This window comes from Rattus norvegicus, chromosome 18, assembly GCF_036323735.1.
Source record: "Rattus norvegicus strain BN/NHsdMcwi chromosome 18, GRCr8, whole genome shotgun sequence".
Classification (NCBI taxonomy): Eukaryota; Metazoa; Chordata; class Mammalia; order Rodentia; family Muridae; genus Rattus; species Rattus norvegicus.
In genome coordinates this window covers 35,898,872-35,922,778 of record NC_086036.1, presented here as the reverse complement: position 1 = coordinate 35,922,778, position 23,907 = coordinate 35,898,872, and the positions used below count along the sequence as shown (strand labels likewise).

At 39.9% G+C, this 23,907-nt stretch overlaps 1 protein-coding gene across 7 annotated transcripts in view; it reads left to right on the top strand.

Moving 5' to 3' along the window:
* Jakmip2 (janus kinase and microtubule interacting protein 2) overlaps positions 1-23,907 on the top strand; it is a 215,378-nt gene that overhangs the window by 76,071 nt on the left and 115,400 nt on the right. Inside the window, exons 2-3 of one of the 7 annotated variants that reach the window (XM_039096857.2) lie at positions 15,034-15,215; positions 20,723-20,999. The exons of 2 other annotated variants lie outside the window; for them this stretch is intronic. In XM_039096857.2, the coding sequence (XP_038952785.1) occupies positions 20,871-20,999 (129 nt within the window). In that variant the 5' untranslated portion in view covers positions 15,034-15,215; positions 20,723-20,870. Of the gene's footprint in view, positions 1-15,026; positions 15,216-20,722; positions 21,000-23,907 lie in introns of those variants that run through there. 4 more of the 7 variants (XM_063277365.1, XM_063277366.1, XM_063277364.1 and 1 more) reach the window with 4 other exon arrangements.

Below are 23,907 nucleotides of genomic sequence, written 5' to 3'. Positions count from 1 at the left end.
CAGTTTTGCTCTGCAAACATGCCTTGATCAGGCCTTGATCTCAGAAACCAGGTAGACATTAGGGAGATTCTTATAGCTATAGTAAGAAATTTCTACAAGCTAAGTGACTTAAGGTGACAGGCATGTATTCTCTCACAGCTCCTGAAGACAGTACTGTGACATCAGGTGTCCAGAGCAGTGGTTCTTTCTTGACAGACAGGAGTATGTTCCTTGGATTATAGACAAGCCTTTACTATCTCAACTTCTTGTTTCTTATATATCTGTGCATTTCTTTCAAAAATTCTCTCCTCTCGAATGGATACCAGTTAGCAGATGGGACCCACTCCTAATCTAAAATGATGTAAGGTTAACTTGACTGCATCTGCAAGGTCACTATTTTCAAATAAGGTGACACTCTTGGGAAACTGGAAATAAAACATGTTTTTGGGAGGTCACAATTTCTCCTCCTACATAAGATTCCTTGAGACCATTACACTTGAGCTGAGGTACTAAAATTGGAGAAAAAATAGTTCTCTATGAAGGTAGTGGGCCTGCACCATTCCTAAGGGAGGATGGCATGTCTTACTTGAATGTGTAAAGTTAAACACATGACCCAGAGAACACGGAAGCACAGGTTCTCATGCACGGGATAACCCACTCGGAGGTATGCATATCACTGATTATCTTCATGCAACTCTACTCCAGACAAATGGAAAAGAAAAACCTTTTCTAGCAGGACTTCAGGAGAGCAAGCCCCTGTACAGCCTCCTTCAAAGCCAAAGCTTGAGTTGTTATGCATGAACACAGGCTTTAGACATAGTAGATCTCAACTTTCCCAATGCTTTAATACAGTCACTTATGGTGACTCCCAACTATAAATTTATTTCATTGCTACTGTATAGTTGTATTTTTATTTCTGTTATGAATTAGAATGTAAATATCTGATATACAGGATATCCAGAATGCAACCCCTGTGGAGGTTAAAATCCACATGTTGAGAACCACTGGTTTAGAGGCCGATGGATGAGATCAAACCTAGTCTTGTGGTAATTTGGGAAAATAACCACAGTTTCTAAGCCCTAGTTTTCTTTTCTAAAGAGTGTAGAGAGTCATATCTTACTCATGGGGTCATTGTGAATATTAGGTTTGAAAAAGCACATTATAGTATTTTTAGGTATTTAATGAAAAGGAACATGTGAACAAAGATAGATGGATGGATAGATAGATAGATAGATAGATAGATAGATAGATAGATGATAGATACATAGATGCATAGAGAAATAGATCATAGAGAGTATAGACAGGTAGATCATAGAGAGTATAGATAGATGATAAACAGATGATAGATAGTAGATAGATGATAGACAGATCGATAGATCGATAGATGATAGATAGATAGATAGATAGATAGATAGATAGATAGATAGATAGATAGATAGATACACACACAGACATAGATAGATACATAGATAGGTAGAGGTATACATACATTTATACATAGATGATAAATAAAAAGATAGACAGATGACAGATATATAGATGATAGATAGATGATAGATAGTTGATAGATGATAAATACATACATATTTAGATAGGTAGATACCATGACCTCTTAAATTTGGAACAGTTCAACCCAAAATATTTCCACAGTGAAAATAGAATCTGGATTGGGAAGATGGATTACAAATATCTTTCTCAAAGTGTACACTACTGGAGAAAGTAGGAAGGTTGTGAATGGCATTAGCATTTAACCTGGTCACAATGGAGGATGTGAGGGAACTCTTGGGACTCATTTTAATGGCTGACTACATTCATGCTGCTTTACAGACAATAGTCCTTTCTCACAGACTCTGGCAATGCTTAAGTGTTCAAACTTCCTTTAAAAATAAAACTCATATAGCCAGGGGTGGTTTTAGATAGAAACCTTATTTTAGGCAGGCACATTGGCACAAGTGGCTTCTCACTCTAACTGCTCTTGGGAAGGCTGGAGGGAGGAGGTGACAAGACAACAATAAGCAGGGAAAGGGAGAAAGCAGGCCACACTAGAGCTCAACCAACAAGCCCTGCGGTGGTTTGAACTGGAGAGAAGCTCGACAGATCTTATTCTCACTCAGAACCAATCCTGTGTATGTATGCTTAGGAGATTCACAAATGTGTCACATATGTAGCTGTCAGAGCTGTAGTCACATAGAGCACAGCACAGGCTTATCATGTGCTGCAGGAGAAAATGATCTGTGGACTCACTGGGGTTGGAGTCACATTCCTTACAGAGCTTTAGACATGGAGCATGATAGGCTCAGGACCTATCATTTTGGTGCAAAGCAGCCTAACTAGGCTTTCCCTTGGCTTCTCTTTGTCCCTCTGTGGTCTAAGACACTGTACGACCATATGCAGGCTTTTGCAGAAGATACCAAACCTAGCACCTGGCTTCCACCCTCATGTTAATTCTTTTCTGTTCTAACAAGCACAGTCAGAACAAAATGCTAAAGACACTAACGGTCCAGTCAGACTAGGACATTGCTCTCAACACCCAGAGGGACTCACTGCTACCCGAGGAGTAGAAACCAGAATTGATGAAAAGAAGTTGAACAAGCACAGCATAGTGTATACATGCTGCTCTTCCATTAACTCCGGTCCTCATCTTAGCTGTTGTCCTGGATTCCCCTCCCCCCCAACCCCTGCAGCCTCCTGATTTCCTGCAGTTTCAAGACTTGGACACCTCAAACTATTCTGGAGTCTTGTACTAGCTCTTTAATCACTGGAATTCTTCCACCCTGGGCGCCCACATGGCCTACCCACTCCCTCCCAACCTTCAAATATATCCCAGTAGCATAATTCACTCTCTGACCTACATAGACAAATAGGGAAAAACCCTTAATTTCCTGTTTTGAATATTAGGATGTACCTTCTAATAAATGTGTTTTGGTAAAATGTTTGTGCAACAGTTAAAGCTGTGTGAGAGTACCTAGAGCATCACAGGGATGAATTGTGCACAAAATGTGTAAATGTCCCCAATACTCTTAATAAGAAATATGCATTTTAGCTGGGCACAGTGGCTCATACTTCTAATCCCAACACTTAAAAGGCTGAAGCAGGAGGATTACCACAGGTTTGAGGTCAGTTTGGTTTTCACAGTAATGTCCAGGCCAACTTGTGCCATAAAGTGAGAACCTGTCTCCAAACCTGAAACAAAGTAGGACAAAAAGAACGAGACACATGTAGATCCTAGTAAAGTTGTGAAGTGCTTTGCCGTGACGGGTCAGTTGGAAGGCCTCCTGAACACTACACTCACAACCACTCAGCAGAGTCATTATTAAGCACTGTGCTTCTCTTCACAAATCAGAAAATGAATCCCTTTTTTCTCATATCACAGATCTCACTTGAGGTATAAAGAATACTGATAAATTTATTATCATGCATAATAAAATAGAGCCCTTTTGAAATGTTCCTTTCTCTTCTATTCTCCTTCCATGTCCATGACAAGCAATAGCCTTGATTGATACTTAGTTCTTACTGACTCTTCTCATGTTAATTTCCCTTCAACCCTTCTCTAGTCTTCAGACCACATGGCAGATCCTGTGTCATCTTTCAAGACTCCCTTTGGCCATCCTTTCTGTCAGACATGTGAGATCCTCCCCAGGGAGCAGATCCCATCCTCTGTGCACCAATGCTGGGTGAACAGTTCCTTTGGTTCTCATTACATCCGCAGACTAGAGTTCGTTATTTACACGTTGGCCTCCCCTGTGGGGAGAGTTGTAGAGAGGATTCATAAATCACATATTCAGAGGTGACTACAAGACTTTTCCATTCCCCAGCAGAGCACTGAGCAGATAATGCATGTCAATACTTAGCACAGTGACCAGCAGTAATGCATGGTCAATGATCATTATGGGGATGATGAAAGCATCATGGGAGCTTTCATCCTTCACAGCATGAAGGGATCCAGCAGATGAGGTATAGGATTATCTTTACCAAAGCCACTGTGGACAAGAATATTATAGGCCAGGACTCCAGCACTTTGTAACATAGAAAATTGCTTGCTACACACACAGGAAATTCTTAAATCTTCTGATATTCTGAACCATGGAGGAAAACAGTTCTGATGCTTCATATTTTCTAACAAAGCTGTCTAGAAAGATGGATTAAAACCTAAAATGAGAAGGGCCCTTCCTGGTGTCTGTTCCAGAAGGTAATAAATCAAAGGAAATACTGAGGGGAAAATGTATTTCTCAGATATGGATTGCTAACTTTTGAGAATATTGTGCTTACTTTTATTGGATCTCTCATGCTATTAGTCCATTACAATGTTTAATGAGAAGATATAAAGCCTCTGCCAAGAAAAACGTGCCCTGTGCCCTCTCCTGGAACAGCCATGAAACTGAAGAAGGACCCTGCGACTGCTTCCATAATTACTGTTCTTCCAACAGCACTGCCATGTTCAACAAACCTTTTGCGTTTGAATATCTGTTACGAGCCTCTGTGCCCTGAAATCAAAGTCTAGTCGTGGACAGGCTCAAGGAATTCTTACCTCTTCCGGCCTGAAGAAACTGAGATGCTTTCATCAAGGTGAAAGGTGTGGGGAATGAAGTTTAGTTTCATGAGAGGAAACAGAACAGCCTCTTTAAGAACAGCAGGCTTGCTTAATACAAATCAACTCATGGAATTCATTTTGTGTTGGCTAACTATTTCTGGGCATGGGACCTGTCATGGAATATGTCTATTGTGCCTAGAGGGAAGAAAGGTGGGAAGGATCTGGGAGAGTCAAGGGGAGGGAGAAAAGAATGTGATCAAAATCAAAAGTATGAAAAAAAAGTTTTAATTAAAAAATATGAACTGGTGAAAAAAAGAAAGAAAGACAAAAATGAAGAAACAAAGAATGAAAGAAAGACAGACACACAGAGAGACAGAAAGAAAGACAGACAGACAGACAGAAACAAAGAAAGAAAGGAAGAAAGAGAAAAAACAAACAAAGAAAGACAGAGAGAAAGAAAGAAAGACAGACAGACAGAAAGAAAGAAGGAAAGAAAGAAAGAGAAAAAAGAAGAAAGAAAGGAAGGAAGGAAGGAAGAAAGAAAGAAAGAAAGAAAGAAAGAAAGAAAGAAAGAAGGAAAGAAAGGAACAAAGGAAGGAAGGAAGGAAGGAAGAAAAGCTGATAGAAAACAGTGTCTTCTAAGGATTCCAAAACCATCTTTATTTAAGTTCTGGTCTGGTTGAACCCTAACTATAGTTTCCAAGACAGAGCCAGCATGGGCTTGGTTCTTAGTTTTCCTCAGTTGATTCAAACAAGTCATGTTTCAAGAGGATGTAGCTCTCTGACTTTTTGAGAAGAAATGGCCTCTAGTATCCACTTCAGGTTCTAGTAAGATGTCTCTGCTTGTCTTCATCTCTGCCTATACTGCTATGTCAATTTCTTGTACTCCTGCCTTATTCCTGGCTTCAGGTGATTGTCTGCCTGTAGTTTTTCCTCCTTGCATTTCCTCCACTGAATTTCTGTGCTTTGCCTTTTTCTCCAAAGCAATATCCAATTACTGTCATAGAAGCAACAGAGTAATCATTATAGCTATCTTTGTAATAGGGAAGAAAAGCCTCAGTAAATTTGTGGTATCTCATCATCTGACATTTAAAGAGCTCATGTCTGATTTCTCTTTGAACATTTGTCTTTTTATGAGTAAACATGAACTATCTGTTTTTTACTCAGTGTCATAGATCTCATTATACTGAAATTTACTTCCATAAAGTGCTTTGATATTGATTTCAAATAAGGTATTGAACCAACTTTGAATAACTAAATAAATAAATCAGAAATAAAAATAAAGTACAGTTGTTCCTCAAATGTGAGTTTTCGATAGATAGATAGATAGATAGATAGATAGATAGATAACAATATTTTAGATACAGTATTCTTGATAGTTGTGTTCATAAACTCCAGGAACAAATCTGTCCAATTATAGTGACTTTGCTTCTATATTACATGATCTAGTGCAAAGTTTTCGTTTCTTTCTTGATCTTTTCTCTTTAGTCTTGTGTGTATAATGTGGACTAGTGGGGATGTGAGCATTCTCTGTTTAACATGGTGCCTGACTTTGGTTTTAAAGTCCATGAAACTGTTAATTAATGTTATTGCTAAACCACAGGGATTTTTTTTTTTTGGTGGGGAGCAGTTTTTGCACTCTTTGATGTCCTATGTTCTAGAGTTTTGTGTCATCCATAACCTTCACTAACTCAATGCTTCCACCACCAGCACATTATACAGGCTTTCACTGTGTCACAAACCAGGCAGAGCGAAGCACTCAGAGGACTCTGCCAAGCATGTCTCAATGATGCTATTAATGTTGCTCTTTGATTTTAAATGAGGGAATTACCTCCCATAAACTGAATCCTTCTCTTCATATAGTGTTATAATGACAAATGTCTACAGATGCATAGTTGTGTTTAAAGTCCAAGAAAGGAAATTTATATGATGAATGTAATGTGCTCATCAGCTAAATTCATGAACAGAAGCTGTCTGTTTATAATATAGCTTAAAATTTTAGCTTAAGCAGGGTAGCTCTCTCCATTCCATTCTAAGCTTTTCTTTTCTGACTGAATATTGCAACTAGTTCCTGTTGGAACCTTTTACTGTAGTTTCTCTCTGTTCAGTTTCGCACTACACTGAACGTCAATAATAGTCTTCCTTAAAGGTAAGTTTAGGGAGATAAAAAGATGACTTATTCAGTGGCTAAAAGCTCTTACTGATGAAGCATGAGGAATGATTCCCAGCACACAAATGAAAAGCCATGCATGGCTGAATGTGTATCTGTTACCCCAGTGCAGTGCGGGTAAGAGATAGAAGAATGAGAGAGTCAGGCCACCAGCCTTGGCAACAAGGCACATGTCCTTGCTGAGCCATCTCCCTAGGCCTTATAATTAAAAGAATTGACATGACTTCATGACGACTAGCCTAGTTCCAGGTTCAGAGGTTCAGTGAGAAAGCCTGTGTCAAAGGAATGTATCAAAATGTGGTAAGTAGGACACATGAAGTCTTGCTCTGGCCTCTATGGAGGTACACACAGGTTTTTATACCTGTACACGTACACACACACACACACACACACACACACACACACACACACACACGTGCACACACATACACAAACTCAGCAATTTTCATATTAATTTCTCCTTAATCTTGAGACTTTCGTACATGTATACAATAGAAAATTATAACCACTTCTCATTTCCTCTCTCCAGCTCCTTCTAAATACCCCCAACACTAACGTTCCTTTCTTAACTTTATGCCCCCTTTGCTAACCCATCAAATCTACTTAGTACTGCCCATATGTATGTGGGGCTGGGGGCATCCACCAGAGCTGGGAAATCTACTGATGTCTACACACTGAATATGAATGATTCTCCCTCCCCAATGGCTATAGACTGTGAATAGCTATTCAGGAAGGGATGGGACACAAGAGTGTGGCCCCTCTGATAGCTCTACTCAATTTGTGCTTAATGAACCTTGTGCAGGTCATATGCAGGTAACCACAACCGGTAAGGAAAGCAGCAGTGCAGCAGCTCCATCCGGAGGTGCGCATTTCCCAATGCTCTTCCTCAACATCCTGCTCTTTACATTCTTTATGTTCTGTCTGCTGCCCCTTTCTTGATGCCTTTCTTGTAAGAAGTGACTGAGATAAGATGTCGCATTTAGGGATGAACACTGAGTCTCTTATTCTTAGCTCTTAGCACCTCTCCACTGACTATTGCCCGCTGTAAGAAGGAAGCTTCCGTTGAGAGCAGTCTGGATTTGTGGGTATAAATAGAAAGGGTTAGAATAACCTGACAAGCAGGGTCATTCAGCAAAATAACAATAGCAAGTTCTGCTTTAGGACCAAGGAGGCTGGTGCAAAACACACTTAAGAGGTATGTTCGAGCATCTTTTCTTTAAAACATCAGCATCCCAGTAAGGATTAAACAATATGCAAATTCAGTACCTAGGCCACTAGGACTTGCTCTTCTAACTTCACCTCTGTGTTATGGGTTGTTTGGGTTTTTTTGGGGAGGGGTTTGGGGTGTTGGTTCTTGGGTTTTGTTTTTGTTTTGTTTTATTGTTTGTTTACTTGGTTTTTTAGTATCTCTCTATGCAGTATATTTTACCTCAAACATATAGAAACAGTCCTTCCATGGCCTCATGAGTATTACCATTCTATCACATCAGTTTTCATTGCATGTCTTGACTGCCTAGAATGATCTATTCATGTCAAACACAATATTCCACAAATTATTCCTGCCCACATGTGCTGCCTTCTAGGTTTTCTTGTCCCTTCCACGTTAGCCTTCAGTTTCCAGATTTACTTTCAAATATTTATTCACAATTACTTGTGCCCACTGTTCTAAGTAGTAGGGGTCAACAAAGAGAAAGGTATCAAGTGAACAGAATCATAGAGTCAGAGTACAATCCTTCTGTGTGCACTAGAACATGCATATGAGTCCATGAGTCTCAGTCTCTCTCTCTCTCTCTCTCTCTCTCTCTCTCTCTCTCTCTCTCTCTCTCTCTCTCTGTGTGTGTGTGTGTGTTTGTGACTGTCTGCAATCTTTAGCATCTAGAATATGAAGCTTCATTAAGCATATATGTCTTGTACTAAGCCCAACTGTAACATTATATATATATATATATAATTATATTTCAGAGATTATGTCTAAATTGATTTTTGTATATAATTCATTATGTAAAACAGTCTGTAGAGTTAGCATAACCACTTTAATAAACACCAAAACTTTTCTTTCAAGATACCAATAATTGAAAATTGAAACATACTTGCGTGTAGACACACATTAATGTAAGGAAAAAACTTTTAACACAGAATTTTATTTTGCAGATTTGCAACTTTCTAAATTTAATTTTGTGTATGTGTGTGTGTGTGTGTGTGTGTGTGTGTGTGTGTGTGTGTGTGTGTGTAAATGGAAGTCAGAGGACAATCTTCAAGGGTTAGTTCTATCCTTCTACCACATGGGTGAGTCCTGAAAATCAAATTTAGTCTGTTAGGTTTTCGCCAGCTAAGCTGTTTCTCTGGCTTTCCTATTTTTGTTAATGTGTTATACATTTTGTAGTTTATTACTATACCACAACACAAGAAAAATGTTACCATTATATGGAGTACAGAAAATTAAATGAAGATTTTCATAATAGGACTATTTACATCCATATAAAGCTATTTTATTCGAGTTTATGTGTTTTTCCTAAGTAGTATTACATTAGACATTATAAGTTTTTGTACTGAAATTATTCTGCCTTTTTGAAAAACAGCTGACTTACTTGGGTCATCTTCTATTTATAGAAATCTCTGTTTATGTTTGGTACTTCACAAAGGTATATTCCTGATAGATATTCTCTTTCTGAATTCAAGGTCTTTGGAAACTGTTTCCAAGGAAACAGCTGGATAGGTTATGTATATTTCACTTATACCTAAAATAGAAAAGCTTGCTCTGGGTTATAAATAAAATTCTATAAAACTCCCTCCAATGATATGTGTGCTGTTCCGTTTACACCATCTTTTCTTTAGAGCAGTGCACATGAACAGTAGTGCCTGCTTCAGGCAGAGGCTCTGTGCTTCTGTGTTCCTTGCTCTGTCTAACCTTGAACACTTCCTGCTGAGTCTGAGGGTTCTCCCTCGTGTCCAGGAGTTGGTATATGTAACTCAATAATAGCTGTTAAGCACTTGAATCTAGAAAGGGAATGAAGATAATTGTCACATAGAGACTTACCTTTGCCTATGAGACAACCCATCCTTACGAAGTAAATCCAGACAACAATATGATGCAAGGCAAAGTCTATGCCAAGGAGAGAAAGTAAGCTTGACTGTGGTAGACAGGAACAACAATTAAGAGCCCTTAGTGAATGAATGCCCTTGATAGCATGCCCAAGTGTGTCCAGCACTCAGAAGGCAGAGCTGGGAAGGTAGAGTCTGAGGCCAGCCTGAGCTGCATGACAAAAGCATGTCTCAGAAAACCAAAACAGGACAGGAAACTAACTTAGTCTGAAAGTCTAAATAAAGTACCTTTACTTTTATTCTTTCATTAATTCTTGCATCAAACTTTAACTTCTGTCTAAACTCTAAACAGCTATTTAAGTTTTTCCCCCACAAAATAGTTGCAATTTCTCATAATAAATCTTAATATAAGAATCTATTAGAAATGCTGTCTTATGCTCCTCACTGGCATTTTCTATGGGTAGAGAACAAGGTTATGTAAATTGTGTTTTGTGGTCTTTTTTTTTTTGTGAACAGGTACTTTGTGTACAAAGACAAACAAGACTGTTTTACTCTTCAGTGAGAGCAACTACTTGCTGAAGAGTAACTGTAATCCATATGGGGCTGAGGATGTAGCTCAGGGGTAGAGAGCCTGACTAATGCAGGCAAGGCCTTCCAGTAGATTCCTAACACTGTAAAACACAGAACAGAGATAAAATGAGTAGATACATTACAACAGCCATGACCACATTCTCTCAAGTCCTTGACTTGCCCCAGTAGGTTATTCTTCAGTGATGGGATCCTAAGTGGGATGAAGAACAGAATGGATGATCAATTAAAGAAGATAGGAAACTTTGGGCGTGAAAAAGTCTTATATAAGCTGATGAGTTACAAAGCAAATTTATTAAAAATGCACTATCTTACATACATTTTGCAAGGGGAAAATGGGATTGTTAGGAGAAAGCTATCACACAGTGGGATGAAGTGTGTAGGAAGCTAAGCTAGCAATGTTGCACAAAGGGGGAATGGAATTTCAAGTGCATCACAGACTGAGTGATAGCCAGGGCCGCTTAGGTTCACAGCATCCAATGTCACATCTTCCCGAAGGTCCTGGTCCTGGATTAATGTACACTTCAGCAATGCCTGAAGCCATTCTGTTCCTAATTTTCATAGGGCTTTTGTTAATTCAGTTTCATCAGACTCTTTTTATACTTGAAACACTATGTTAACCATAGGTAGCTTTTTGCCCTCTAGTCCCTGTCATTTTCTCCAAGCTCATCTTTTTCTGTTTGTCTGTTTACTCATGATACTCCCACTGTATTTTTCTCTGAAAATATCTTTATATTCTTTATTCCCTGGAGAAGATAATATTTAATACATCTGTCTAGAGCAGTGGTTCTCAACGTTCCTAACACTGTGACCCTTTGACATAGTTTCTCATGTTGTTATGACCCCACCCATAAATTATTTCATTGCTACTTCATAAATGTAATGTTGCTACTGTTACAAATCATTATGCAAGTATCTGATATGTGGTCCCAGAGAGGTTGAGACCCACAATTGAGAACGACTTGTCTAGAATGTTCTTTTCCATAATAACAGTTAGATAATGGATTCTCTTCTTGGTTTTCTATCACGTCTTCCCTAGTAATCTGTCCTGCCTCACCTGAATATATGCTATGATTCTCATCTTCTATTGTCAGTTATTAAAATGCTAAACCCCCCAACTCCAGGAAGGACAGAGATCTTTTCTTTCATAGTGCATGTATGGCATATACCAGGTATCGTATTAGCTCTTTATAAAGTAATGATCACAGAATGAATGAGTGGCAAGAGCTGCAAGACAGTCCTTCAAAGTGAAGACAGGAGTTGATGCTTGGGAATGAGTTCACCCCAGGATAGACTGAAAAGGTGTGATGGGAAGTGAGAAGAAGTGACGTCAGACCTGGTTTTAGAGAGATGAAACAGAAGGGATTTTACCAAGGAGTTGAGGCAAGGAAAAGGAAATCGAAGAGCTACATGACCAAATTCAAAAGTATGCAGTAGATGAACGTAACCTGCCAAGCTTTCGTCTCTCCCAGCAGACACTGCTTCCACCGAGCATCCCTGGAAATCCCCCTTCGAGAGAATAAGTGTTTCTTACATGTGTAGCCCTTTACATCCCTACACATTATCAATGTATTTCTAAAATAAAATTTTAACAGGACATCTAAAAAGAAATACCACCAAGAATGCCATATCTGAGTTGTATTAATATAATAGTATCCTTTTTGTATTGACAGTGTAAAATTTAAACTAATTCTTAATATATGCTATTTTTATTATGTGAAAAAGAGGGCAATTGGTGAGAGAATAGAGCTTTAAAAAAACATAAACATATGAGGCCAACAACTTACCATCCTGAAGGTATATAATCACTACTGTACTGAATATCACCACCTAACACAAGTGTAATGGATTGGAGAGCTGCCCTTCCCCTCCAGGCACACAATAACAATAAGCAGCCATATAGGAAAACTAGATCTCCAGGTTAAAAAGGTTTAAGTGGTAGCCCATTATCTTGCATTTTTGTGCCAAACTCATGAGCACACAATGAAACACATCTGCCTTTGTGGAGGGCTTGGGGAACCAGAGCATGCCACTGCTGACTGGCAGGGGTAATGCACTCAAGTGTAATTCACACGTGCTAAACACTGACAGCATCTCACTCAAAAGCAGCATCTTCAGAAAGAAGAGGCGCTAAGATAAGCTCTCAAAGCTTCCTTGGGATGGACATTTTCCAGTATCAATTATACAGAACTGCTGGAGCATTTGACTTCACACATGTGAACTCTAGCTATTTCCTATCACATCACTTTCAAATCATAACTCAGCAGCAACGGCCTTTTTGGAAAGCTTGAGGTTAATTATGATTTTATTCAGCTTCTAGCTTGAGGCAGAAGCAGCCACAAAGCCAAAGACCTTTGGGAATACTTATCCTGTCAATGAAAGCCTCACTTCACTGCAAGCATAAGCATGAATTTTTGCTCTTTTCCAGGATCCCTATGTCTTCCCTCTCCCTTCTTTTTAATATAAAAGGAATGATAAATGTGTTGGTTTTACTCTTTATGTTATTGCTGGTGTTTATCAAGAGTGTTATGTCCATGAAGAACTGTAAATATGACACTACCAGCAACATTTGCAAGTCTTTTCGTCACACACTTCCCAATGCATTTATTCTTTGAAACAGTCCACTACAGTAAGCACATTTCATTCCCAATTTTGATGCAAGAGAATAGAAGCTTAGAATATTTAATTGCTCAAGAATATACAATAAGGAAACTTAATTAACATCCAGTTTTTATGATTTCAAATTGCAAATTCTTGAATACCTCCTATCATTCCTTTTCATTAACCCCAGCTATAACTTCTCTCCTATGAGCTCCCTGGGTACTAGAAGCTATATCTGGATCCTGCTATCTCCTTAACAAAGTACTTCTGTAGCTAAGGTTCAGAGACTGGCAGATGTGCAATTCAATGTCGGCTCTGCCATTTCATAACTGAACATTGCCCAGGTTAACTAACTGACTCCATGCCAGAAGGGTCTGGCTGAGGTAGCTCAGTGAAATTGTGTGTAGCACAGTGCCAGGCACTGAGGCAAAACAGTATGATGTGGAGTTGGCTCCCACACTTGCTGTTCTATGAAGTTTTTATGCCTTCCAAATCTGCTCATAGTTTTTCTGGTAGCTTTGTCCATTCGTCCATCCACTGCTTCCTAGAATGTGTTTTCTCTTTGTAGGGATAAATCTCCTCTTATAAGGTAGAAGATACTACTAGGGAGGAGTGCCATGGATGCTTCTTTATCTTTTAAATTTTAATTAGTACATGCAGACTATAGATTCTTCAAATAATATTTTTATTAGTGCTTGAGAATTTCATAAAATGTATTCAGTCACACCTCCCTACCTCTTTCAGATCTATCCTTACATCCATCCACCTAATTTTGTGTCCTCATTAAAAAAGAGATTAAAATGAATTTATATTGTCTATATACTCTTATACAATACTTTATATTGTCTATATATCTAGGGCCATCTATTGAAGCATTGTTCATCTACTAGGGGCCATACCCTTAAAGGAAACTAAAATTCTCCTTCCTAGTAGTAGTCAAATGCCAATAGCTCCTCAGCTGGCAGTGGGAATTTGTGCTCAGCCTCTCCTGCAATAATATTGTATGGATCTTTGCATGATGTCACAACATCTGTGTCTTAATTAGAGTTATCATTCCTGTGATGAAACACATGGCCCAAGAAACTTGAGGAGGAAAGTTATTTGGGTTATGCTTCCAAATCACAGTTGATCACTGAAGGAAGTCAGGACAGGAACTCAAACAGGGCAGGATCTTAGAGGCAGGAGCCAATGCAGAGGCCATTGAGGAGCCTGCTTTCTTATAGAACCTAGGACCACTAGCCAAGAGGTAGCCTCAACCACAATGGGCTGGACTCTCCCCCATACATCACTAATTAGGAAAATATTCTACATGCATGTTCTACAGTCCAATCTTCATAGAGTCATTTTCTCAATTGAGGTCTCCTCCTCTCAGGTGACTTTAGCTTGTATCAAGTTGACATAAAGCTATCCAGCACAGTGTTATTATAGTGTTGTGTCTTGAAAACTCTATTTTGTTGGTATGGTACTGATATCTCATTTAGGGCTAAGCCCTCCACCATCGCTTCTTCTGTACTCTTGGACTAGCCATGAGTCTCTACATCAATCATCATCCCCTACAAAACCAGATCCGAGAGATGCTTTAACCTCTGTGTTTAACACTATGTCACTAGGACTCAGTTTAATACTGTATCTGTTTAGCAGAGCAATAGTCATTGATTGTCTCCTGAGACTTACAACCTGTGTAGCTTTAGGTGCTGGGCCCTAATAACAATGCCAGAGTGGGAGGAGCTGTATCAATCTATAATTGTGTAGACCACTTCTATCTCTCTTGTGTGGAGCTCATCTTAGCCTCATGCCCATGTCCTGGAGACACGTCAAAGGGCACAGCTACAGTGTTTGTAAAGGGTGGCACTTAGCCAAGAATCCCAATTCTTGAAGCCAAATACAGTGTCTGTAGAGAGCAGCAGCTGCTGGAACATATGGATGCTCAGTGGGAGTTTCTTAGTTCTCACTGACAGCATCCCAGTTCATCCCCACCAAACCCTGGAAGCATATATGAGAAGCTCTGGTTCCATGTTCCCCTTTTCAATGTTAACAGTTGGATGTTGAGAAATGCTTTCATTTTTGTTGCAGTGCAGTGTTTGGGACTTGAAGATGTTCCTCCCTTCTCTCCTCTACTCAGGATTCTGGTTAGGCCTCCATTACCTGGACCAATTCAGCAACTTGCTCCTGAATCTCCATGACTCCATTCTCTTCCCACTCTGCCACCAGAATAACCTCAATAATCACCTGCTAGATACTTACCAGTCAGGAATTTCAACACCCCTTGTACTGCTTACTGGACGATGAGCCCTACGCCCTGAGGTGGGAATTATTCTGTTTCCTACCAACAAATATTTCCAGCATTCATGCTTATCAGGCAGATCTGATAAGATTTGATTTTATTCCTATCCAAAATAATCTGTCTTTTCTTTGCCATGTCACTGCACCTGCAATTTTCTTAGCCCAGGAAACTTCACTTGTGTCTACATTGTTGACATCCTACCCACTTCTCATGTACTAGACCAAGGGTGCTCTCTTCTGGGACTCTTCCTTATATGTAGGGAAGGTACAAAGAGAGGTCCGTGTCTCAATGTGCAAGAACAATGTGTGTGTGTGTGTGTGTGTGTGTGTGTGTGTGTGTGTGTATACACTTACCACAGTCTGGTGTGGTGGTACACACCTTTAATGTTAGCAGTAACTTTTGAGTGAAAGGCAGATCTCCAGATTATAAAGCAAGTTTCAGCTCGCCAGAGATACACAGTGGGACCTTGTGTCAAAGAAAAAAGAGCAATCAAAACACTTATCAGAGAGATCAGATAGATAACAGTGCTGTTGATGAAGGTAGGTAGGTCTATTTTAGATAGATAGATAGATAGATGGAAGTTAGTTAAATAGATGACAGATAGTAGAAAGACAGGAAGTATGGTTGGCTGATTTTTCCTGTCATGGAACTATGACTTAAAAAAATATTGTACTACTAAAAGTCATCAAAAAAGATAAGGAAGGACACTTCATATTCATCAAAGGAAAAATCCACCAAGATGAACTCTCAATCCTAAATATCTATGCGCCAAATACAAGGGCACCTACATATGTAAAAGAAACCTTACTAAAGCTCAAAACACACATTGCACCTCACACAATAATAGTGGGAGATTTCAACACCCCACTCTCATCACTGGACAGATCATGGAAACAGAAATTAAACAGAGATGTAGACAGACTAAAAGAAGTCATGAGCCAAATGGACTTAACGGATATTTATAGAACATTCTATCCTAAAGCAAAAGGATATACCTTCTTCTCAGCTCCTCATGGTACTTTCTCCAAAATTGACCATATAATTGGTCAAAAAACGGGCCTCAACAGGTACAGAAAGATAGAAATAATCCCATGCGTGCTATCAGACCACCACAGCCTAAAACTGGTCTTCAATAACAATCAAGGAAGAATGCCCACATATACTTGGAAATTGAACAATGCTCTACTCAATGATAACCTGGTCAAGGAAGAAATAAAGAAAGAAATTAAAAACTTTTTAGAATTTAATGAAAATGAAGGTACAACATACCCAAACTTATGGGACACAATGAAAGCTGTGCTAAGAGGAAAACTCATAGCGCTGAGTGCCTGCAGAAAGAAACAGGAAAGAGCATATGTCAGCAGCTTGACAGCACACCTAAAAGCTCTAGAACAAAAAGAAGCAAATGCACCCAGGAGGAGTAGAAGGCAGGAAATAATCAAACTCAGAGCTGAAATCAACCAAGTAGAAACAAAAAGGACCATAGAAAGAATCAACAGAACCAAAAGTTGGTTCTTTGAGAAAATCAACAAGATAGATAAACCCTTAGCCAGATTAACGAGAGGACACAAAGAGTGTGTCCAAATTAACAAAATCAGAAAGGAAAAGGGAGACATAACAGCAGATTCAGAGGAAATTAAAAAAATCATCAGATCTTACTATAAAAACCTATATTCAACAAATCTTGAAAATCTTCAGGAAATGGACAATTTCCTAGACAGATACCAGGTACCGAAGTTAAATCAGGAACAGATAAGCCAGTTAAACAACCCCATAACTCCTAAGAAAATAGAAGCAGTCATTAAAGGTCTCCCAACCAAAAAGAGCCCAGGTCCAGACGGGTTTAGTGCAGAATTCTATCAAACCTTCATAGAAGACCTCATACCAATATTATCCAAACTATTCCACAAAATTGAAACAGATGGATCACTACCGAATACCTTCTACGAAGCCACAATTACTCTTATACCTAAACCACACAAAGACACAACAAAGAAAGAGAACTTCAGACCAATTTCCCTTATGAATATCGACGCAAAAATACTCAACAAAATTCTGGCAAACCGAATCCAAGAGCACATCAAAACAATCATCCACCATGACCAGGTAGGCTTCATCCCAGGCATGCAGGGATGGTTTAATATACGGAAAACCATCAACGTGATCCATTATATAAACAAACTGAAAGAACAAAACCACATGATCATTTCATTAGACGCTGAGAAAGCATTTGACAAAATTCAACACCCCTTCATGATAAAAGTCCTGGAAAGAATAGGAATTCAAGGCCCATACCTGAACATAGTAAAAGCCATATACAGCAAACCAGTTGCTAACATTAAACTAAATGGAGAGAAACTTGAAGCAATCCCACTAAAATCAGGGACTAGACAAGGCTGCCCACTCTCTCCCTACTTATTCAATATAGTTCTTGAAGTTCTAGCCAGAGCAATCAGACAACAAAAGGAGGTCAAGAGGATACAGATCGGAAAAGAAGAAGTCAAAATATCACTATTTGCAGATGATATGATAGTATATTTAAGTGATCCCAAAAGTTCCACCAGAGAACTACTAAAGCTGATAAAAAACTTCAGCAAAGTGGCTGGGTATAAAATTAACTCAAATAAATCAGTTGCCTTCCTCTATACAAAAGAGAAACAAGCCGAGAAAGAAATTAGGGAAACGACATCCTTCATAATAGACCCAAATAATATAAAGTACCTCGGTGTGACTTTAACCAAGCAAGTAAAAGATCTGTACAATAAGAACTTCAAGACACTGAAGAAGGAAATTGAAGAAGACCTCAGAAGATGGAAAGATCTCCCATGCTCATGGATTGGCAGGATTAATATAGTAAAAATGGCCATTTTACCAAAAGCAATCTACAGATTCAATGCAATCCCCATCAAAATACCAATTCAGTTCTTCAAAGAGTTAGACAGAACAATTTGCAAATTCATCTGGAATAACAAAAAACCCAGGATAGCTAAAGCTATCCTCAACAATAAAAGGACTTCAGGGGGAATCACTATCCCTGAACTCAAGCAGTATTACAGAGCAATAGTGATAAAAACTGCATGGTATTGGTACAGAGACAGACAGATAGACCAATGGAACAGAATTGAAGACCCAGAAATGAACCCACATACCTATGGTCACTTGATTTTTGACAAAGGAGCCAAAACCATCCAATGGAAAAAAGATAGCATTTTCAGCAAATGGTGCTGGTTCAACTGGAGGTCAACCTGTAGAAGAATGCAGATCGATCCATGCTTATCACCCTGTACAAAGCTTAAGTCCAAGTGGATCAAGGACCTCCACATCAAAGCAGACACACTCAAACTAATAGAAGAAAAACTAGGGAAGCATCTGGAACACATGGGCACTGGAAAAAATTTCCTGAACAAAACACCAATGGCTTATGCTCTAAGATCAAGAATCGACAAATGGGATCTCATAAAACTGCAAAGCTTCTGTAAGGCAAAGGACACTGTGGTTAGGACAAAACGGCAACCAACAGATTGGGAAAAGATCTTTACCAATCCTACAACAGATAGAGGCCTTATATCCAAAATATACAAAGAACTCAAGAAGTTAGACCGCAGGGAAACAAATAACCCTATTAAAAATGGGGCTCAGAGGGGTTGGGGATATAGCTCAGTGGTAGAGCGCTTGCCTAAGAAGCACAAGGCCCTGGGTTCGGTCCCCAGCTCCGAAAAAAAAGAACCAAAAAAAAATGGGGCTCAGAGCTAAACAAAGAATTCACAGCTGAGGAATGCCGAATGGCTGAGAAACACCTAAAGAAATGTTCAACATCTTTAGTCATAAGGGAAATGCAAATCAAAACAACCCTGAGATTTCACCTCACACCAGTGAGAATGGCTAAGATCAAAAACTCAGGGGACAGCAGATGCTGGTGAGGATGCGGAGAAAGAGGAACACTCCTCCATTGTTGGTGGGGTTGCAAACTGGTACAACCATTCTGGAAATCCGTCTGGAGGATCCTCAGAAAATTGGACATTGAACTGCCTGAGGATCCAGCTATACCTCTCTTGGGCATATACCCAAAAGATGCCCCAACATATAAAAAAGACACGTGCTCCACTATGTTCATTGCAGCCTTATTTATAATAGCCAGAAGCTGGAAAGAACCCAGATGCCCTTCAACAGAGGAATGGATACAGAAAATGTTGTACATCTACACAATGGAATATTACTCAGCTATCAAAAACAACGGCTTTATGAAATTCGTAGGCAAATGGTTGGAACTGGAAAACATCATCCTGAGTGAGCTAACCCAATCACAGAAAGACATACATGGTATGCACTCATTGATAAGTGGCTATTAGCCCAAATGCTTGAATTACCCTAGATGCCTAGAACAAATGAAACTCAAGACGGATGATCAAAACGTGAATGCTTCACTCCTTCTTTAAAAGGGGAACAAGAATACCCTTGGCAGGGAAGAGAGAGGCAAAGATTAAAACAGAGACTGAAGGAACACCCATTCAGAGCCTGCCCCACATGTGGCCCATACATATACAGCCACCCAATTAGACAAGATGGATGAAGCAAAGAAGTGCAGACCGACAGGAGCCGGATGTAGATCGCTCCTGAGAGACACAGCCAGAATACAGCCAATACAGAGGCGAATGCCAGCAGCAAACCACTGAACTGAGAATAGGTCCCCCGTTGAAGGAATCAGAGAAAGAACTGGAAGATCTTGAAGGGGCTCGAGACCCCATGTGTACAACAATGCTAAGCAACCAGAGCTTCCAGGGACTAAGCCACTAACTAAAGACTATACATGGACTGACCCTGGACTCTGACCCCATAGGTAGCAATGAATATCCTAGTAAGAGCACCAGTGGAAGGGGAAGCCCTGGGTCCTGCTAAGACTGAACCCCCAGTGAACTAGTCTATGGGGGGAGGGCGGCAATGGGGGGAGGGTCGGGATGGGAACACCCATAAGGAAGGGGAGGGGGGAGGGGGATGTTTGCCCGGAAACCGGGAAAGGGAATATCACTGGAAATGTATATAAGAAATACTCAAGTTAATAAAAAAAAATATTGTACTAACAAAAGTGTTTAAAAGTAACTATAACAAGATTCAGTGACTTAATTAATCTAGTAATCTACTTAGTTATTACCCACTGTTAACATTTTAACCACCGAATAACATCCAGCTACATATACAGTATTTCTTATTTTTGAGCTATGAATAGCAGGATGTCTCCATTGACCAGAGTCTCGATGAGTGACATGGAGAAAAGACAGAAAAATGGGTTGGCACTCCCAAAAAGGGAACTCAGAAATGTGAAAGACATATGCTTCAGGAAAAGAATTCTAAGCAGATGTCAATGGGATTGAAATGTCACTGTGAGTTAGATACAAAATATAGAACAGGGGAGATCTTAGAGACAGGAAAGCCTCAGGAGAAGGTGTTTACAGGCCACTCTGGCTAGGAGTGGATGGATTGACACAAACTCATGTCTTTACTAGTTACCACCATCTCTGTCTCTTTCTAGGGCTTCCGAGGCAGCGTTTGAGAAGACCTTAGCAAGGAACACCAAGCAGTAGTGGCTGAAACACCTCACTCCAGGAAATGAAACAGTAACATGGCAGTACCTGTTTGAGAGGATTAAAACCCCAAAAGACTCCATTTAGAAAGGGACAATGTCCAAAAAAGGACGAAATAAGGGCGAGAAGCCCGAGGCACTCATTGTTGCCCTTCAAGCTGCCAATGAAGACCTCAGGACCAAACTCACAGACATTCAGATAGAACTTCATCAAGAGAAATCCAAGGTGAGTAGGAGCTACCTGGGGCCATGACTCCAGCTAGCGCTGGCTATCTCCATGTGTAGCAAACTCAGCAATTCCTTTAAATCCTGGACTTCGATCCATGCAGCCCAGAGACACCCATGCTAATATAAAATTACATCATTTAGATAACTGTTAATACAAAAATACTCTGGATCACAAACTAACAAATATTTCACTGTTTGGCATTCTCTTTGATCACTGTAAGAAATTTAATTTTATACCAAATCTATTTCGCCCTGTTGAATGAAAATAATTTAAAAAGTTTGGAATCCATTTGAGGCTATTTCTACCTGTTTCAGCCATTGATTAACTCTAATCTGAAGTTCATGAGGAAAATATCTGTATCCCCATGAAGCAAATAGAACACATTCTCACAGGCATTTATTTGTGAATTTAAAAGGTGTTATTATTTGTGAATCAGAGGTTCTTGGCATTATATATTTTTCTCTCTCCTCAGAAGCCAACTTGGGTGTCTCAGGGTCTAAATCTGTGATTGGTCTCACACACATCACACTGTAAGAGAGTAACCTGGGAGAACCCGGTAGAAATTAAGGTTCCTGAACTTATAAGCCAACATTTTTGGTTAAGTAGGTGAGATAAGGAGCCCAGTATAGCTTCAGATGAAGGGGACTCAGTCTCAGGGGTTAGTTGGTCTGTTCCCAGAGCATCTTTCCAGGTCTTGACTCCTACCAGCATCCAGTTTGTTAGTTTCACTTTGCCTTGGGCAAAATACCATTTGAAGGGAGGCAGGCTCCATTTAGTAAAGACGGAATGATAAATGACAGCCATAGGACTGCTTAGTAGGGAAAAATATCCACAATATTCCAAAGGAGACCCCACCATTTAGTCCTTTTGAAACAGACAGCTCTTGAATGATCCCTAAGCTGTCACTGAAGGCCTGGCACAGCTTCTATGTTGGCAGGCATGTAGGTATCATCTCCTTCCTTTGACACAACTCTGGTAGTAGGCTTCTCATCCCCTCTCCCAGGTACCCCTGCCCTTCTCTCTTCCCCTCACAGTTTGTTACAACCTTAATACGGGAGTTAGAGCAAAGCCTCTCTGCGTGTCAGCAGCAAAAGGAGGCAGAGGGCAAATGAATCATAAAGCAATTTCATTATAGATAAATGCGATTGTGTTTTCAAAGGAGCAGACTCTAGGGGGGAAACATGATCAAAGACAAGGTATGAATTTACACTCTCTGTTTAACCCCGAGGCTCTAATGATAAAATGACAATGCACCTACTGGGAGGGAATGGATCAAGCCTGGAGACCTTTGGGATGATGGGCCATTACTCATTTTCTCAGCAAAACACATAATGCTGTTGGCATTTACAGAAAATGCCCAGTGTGCAGTGAACAGAGGCCATCATAAATGCTTTGGCTGATAAAATAAAAAGCTAGCTACAACAGACCCAATGTACATCATCCATCACACACTTCAACATGCGCATTTCATTTTATCACAGAACCTGTTCTTACATTTAGCACCTGATTGGCCCTGAGTAGGTCTTCAAGTCCCACTTTGCTCATCTGTCATGTGGAACTGCAGAGGCTTCTGTTCTATACGAGTGTGCTAGGGAGTGAAGATGTTAGGAGTGAGTTGATGTTAAGCATGGAAAGTGCATTGCACAGTTATCTCTTTTGACCCTCAGATTCCCCTTTTCACTCATGCATTATTATTTGTTTCTGCTTGAATGAAGAAAGCCACTACCTGGTTTGCAGGCAGTACTCAAAACTACTTACTGAATGAACCCATGTAACTGTTTATAAATGCTTTCCTGAGATCTCTGTTATAACATTATTGTTGTAATATTTTGAGAGGAAGGCTCAAGCTTCAGTGAAGAAAAGGCCTGTTCTTCTCTTTGAACCAGTACTCCGAGCCACTAAATAGGGGGTATTTTCCTGCACATGGATACCATGAGGCTGCAACCCCTTGCTCAGTGTAGACTGCTATGGGATGAAAAACTCCCATACTTTTTCTAGAGTGTACTTTCTCTAGGAGCTAGGGTACAGTTTCATGAGGAGTGGTGTGGACAGGGTGACAAAGGGAATCACTTGTCATCTGACCTTTTGGTCTTCTCAGCATGTTTGGGACAAAAGAAGCCTGTGGTTACTATTCTGATTTTACTAAGGGTTGAAAATGAGCTGCAATTTGCTTAGTTCACTTGCTTTCTGAAGACAGCAGGTGGAAGCCCCAAAATGTGGATTCTTTTCAGGGATATTAGAGATCAAGGTGATGCTTGAACACCTGGCCTCTGCCACCACCACCGCCACCACCCTTAGAAAAGCAATCAACCTTCTCTGTCCTCAGTTCTCAGAGCCTCTGGTTCAAGGTTCAAATTTAAAGTGTGATATTTTTCTTCCTTTCTACACCTTTGCTTCTGTTTCAAGTGGCCTACCTAACTGAGAGAAGAATCTAGAGAAGGAATAGAAGAGGGTATGGGAGAAGGGAGAAGGGGATGCAGAGTGTTACTCCAGATCTTAGAAGGTTTTTCCGTAAAACCTTCTTTTCAGTCTCTCAGCCCTTTTGTCTAAAAGTGCTTAGGCTCAGGAGGCAATCCCTGCTGGTTTATGTGAAGTTATTCTCCAGGAGCATGCAAAGCAAATAATCCAAGTGTCAGCTTTTGATAGCTTGACCCATCTTGATAACCTCAACCTTTTCCTTGCCTTTACCTCCACTGCTGTGATTTTTAGTCCCTGGCTTCTAAGAGTGCATTAAAACTCCAGTCACCATCATGATTATCTTGGCAGGATTTCCATGGACATTTCCAAGAGCCAGAGTAGAATTATTGACAGAAAACACAGGTGAGGCCTGCATAAAGTAGTTATGGCATCTCCTCCTTGTGTCCCATTAGAGCGCTTACAACAGGAAATATTTTTCATAGTGATC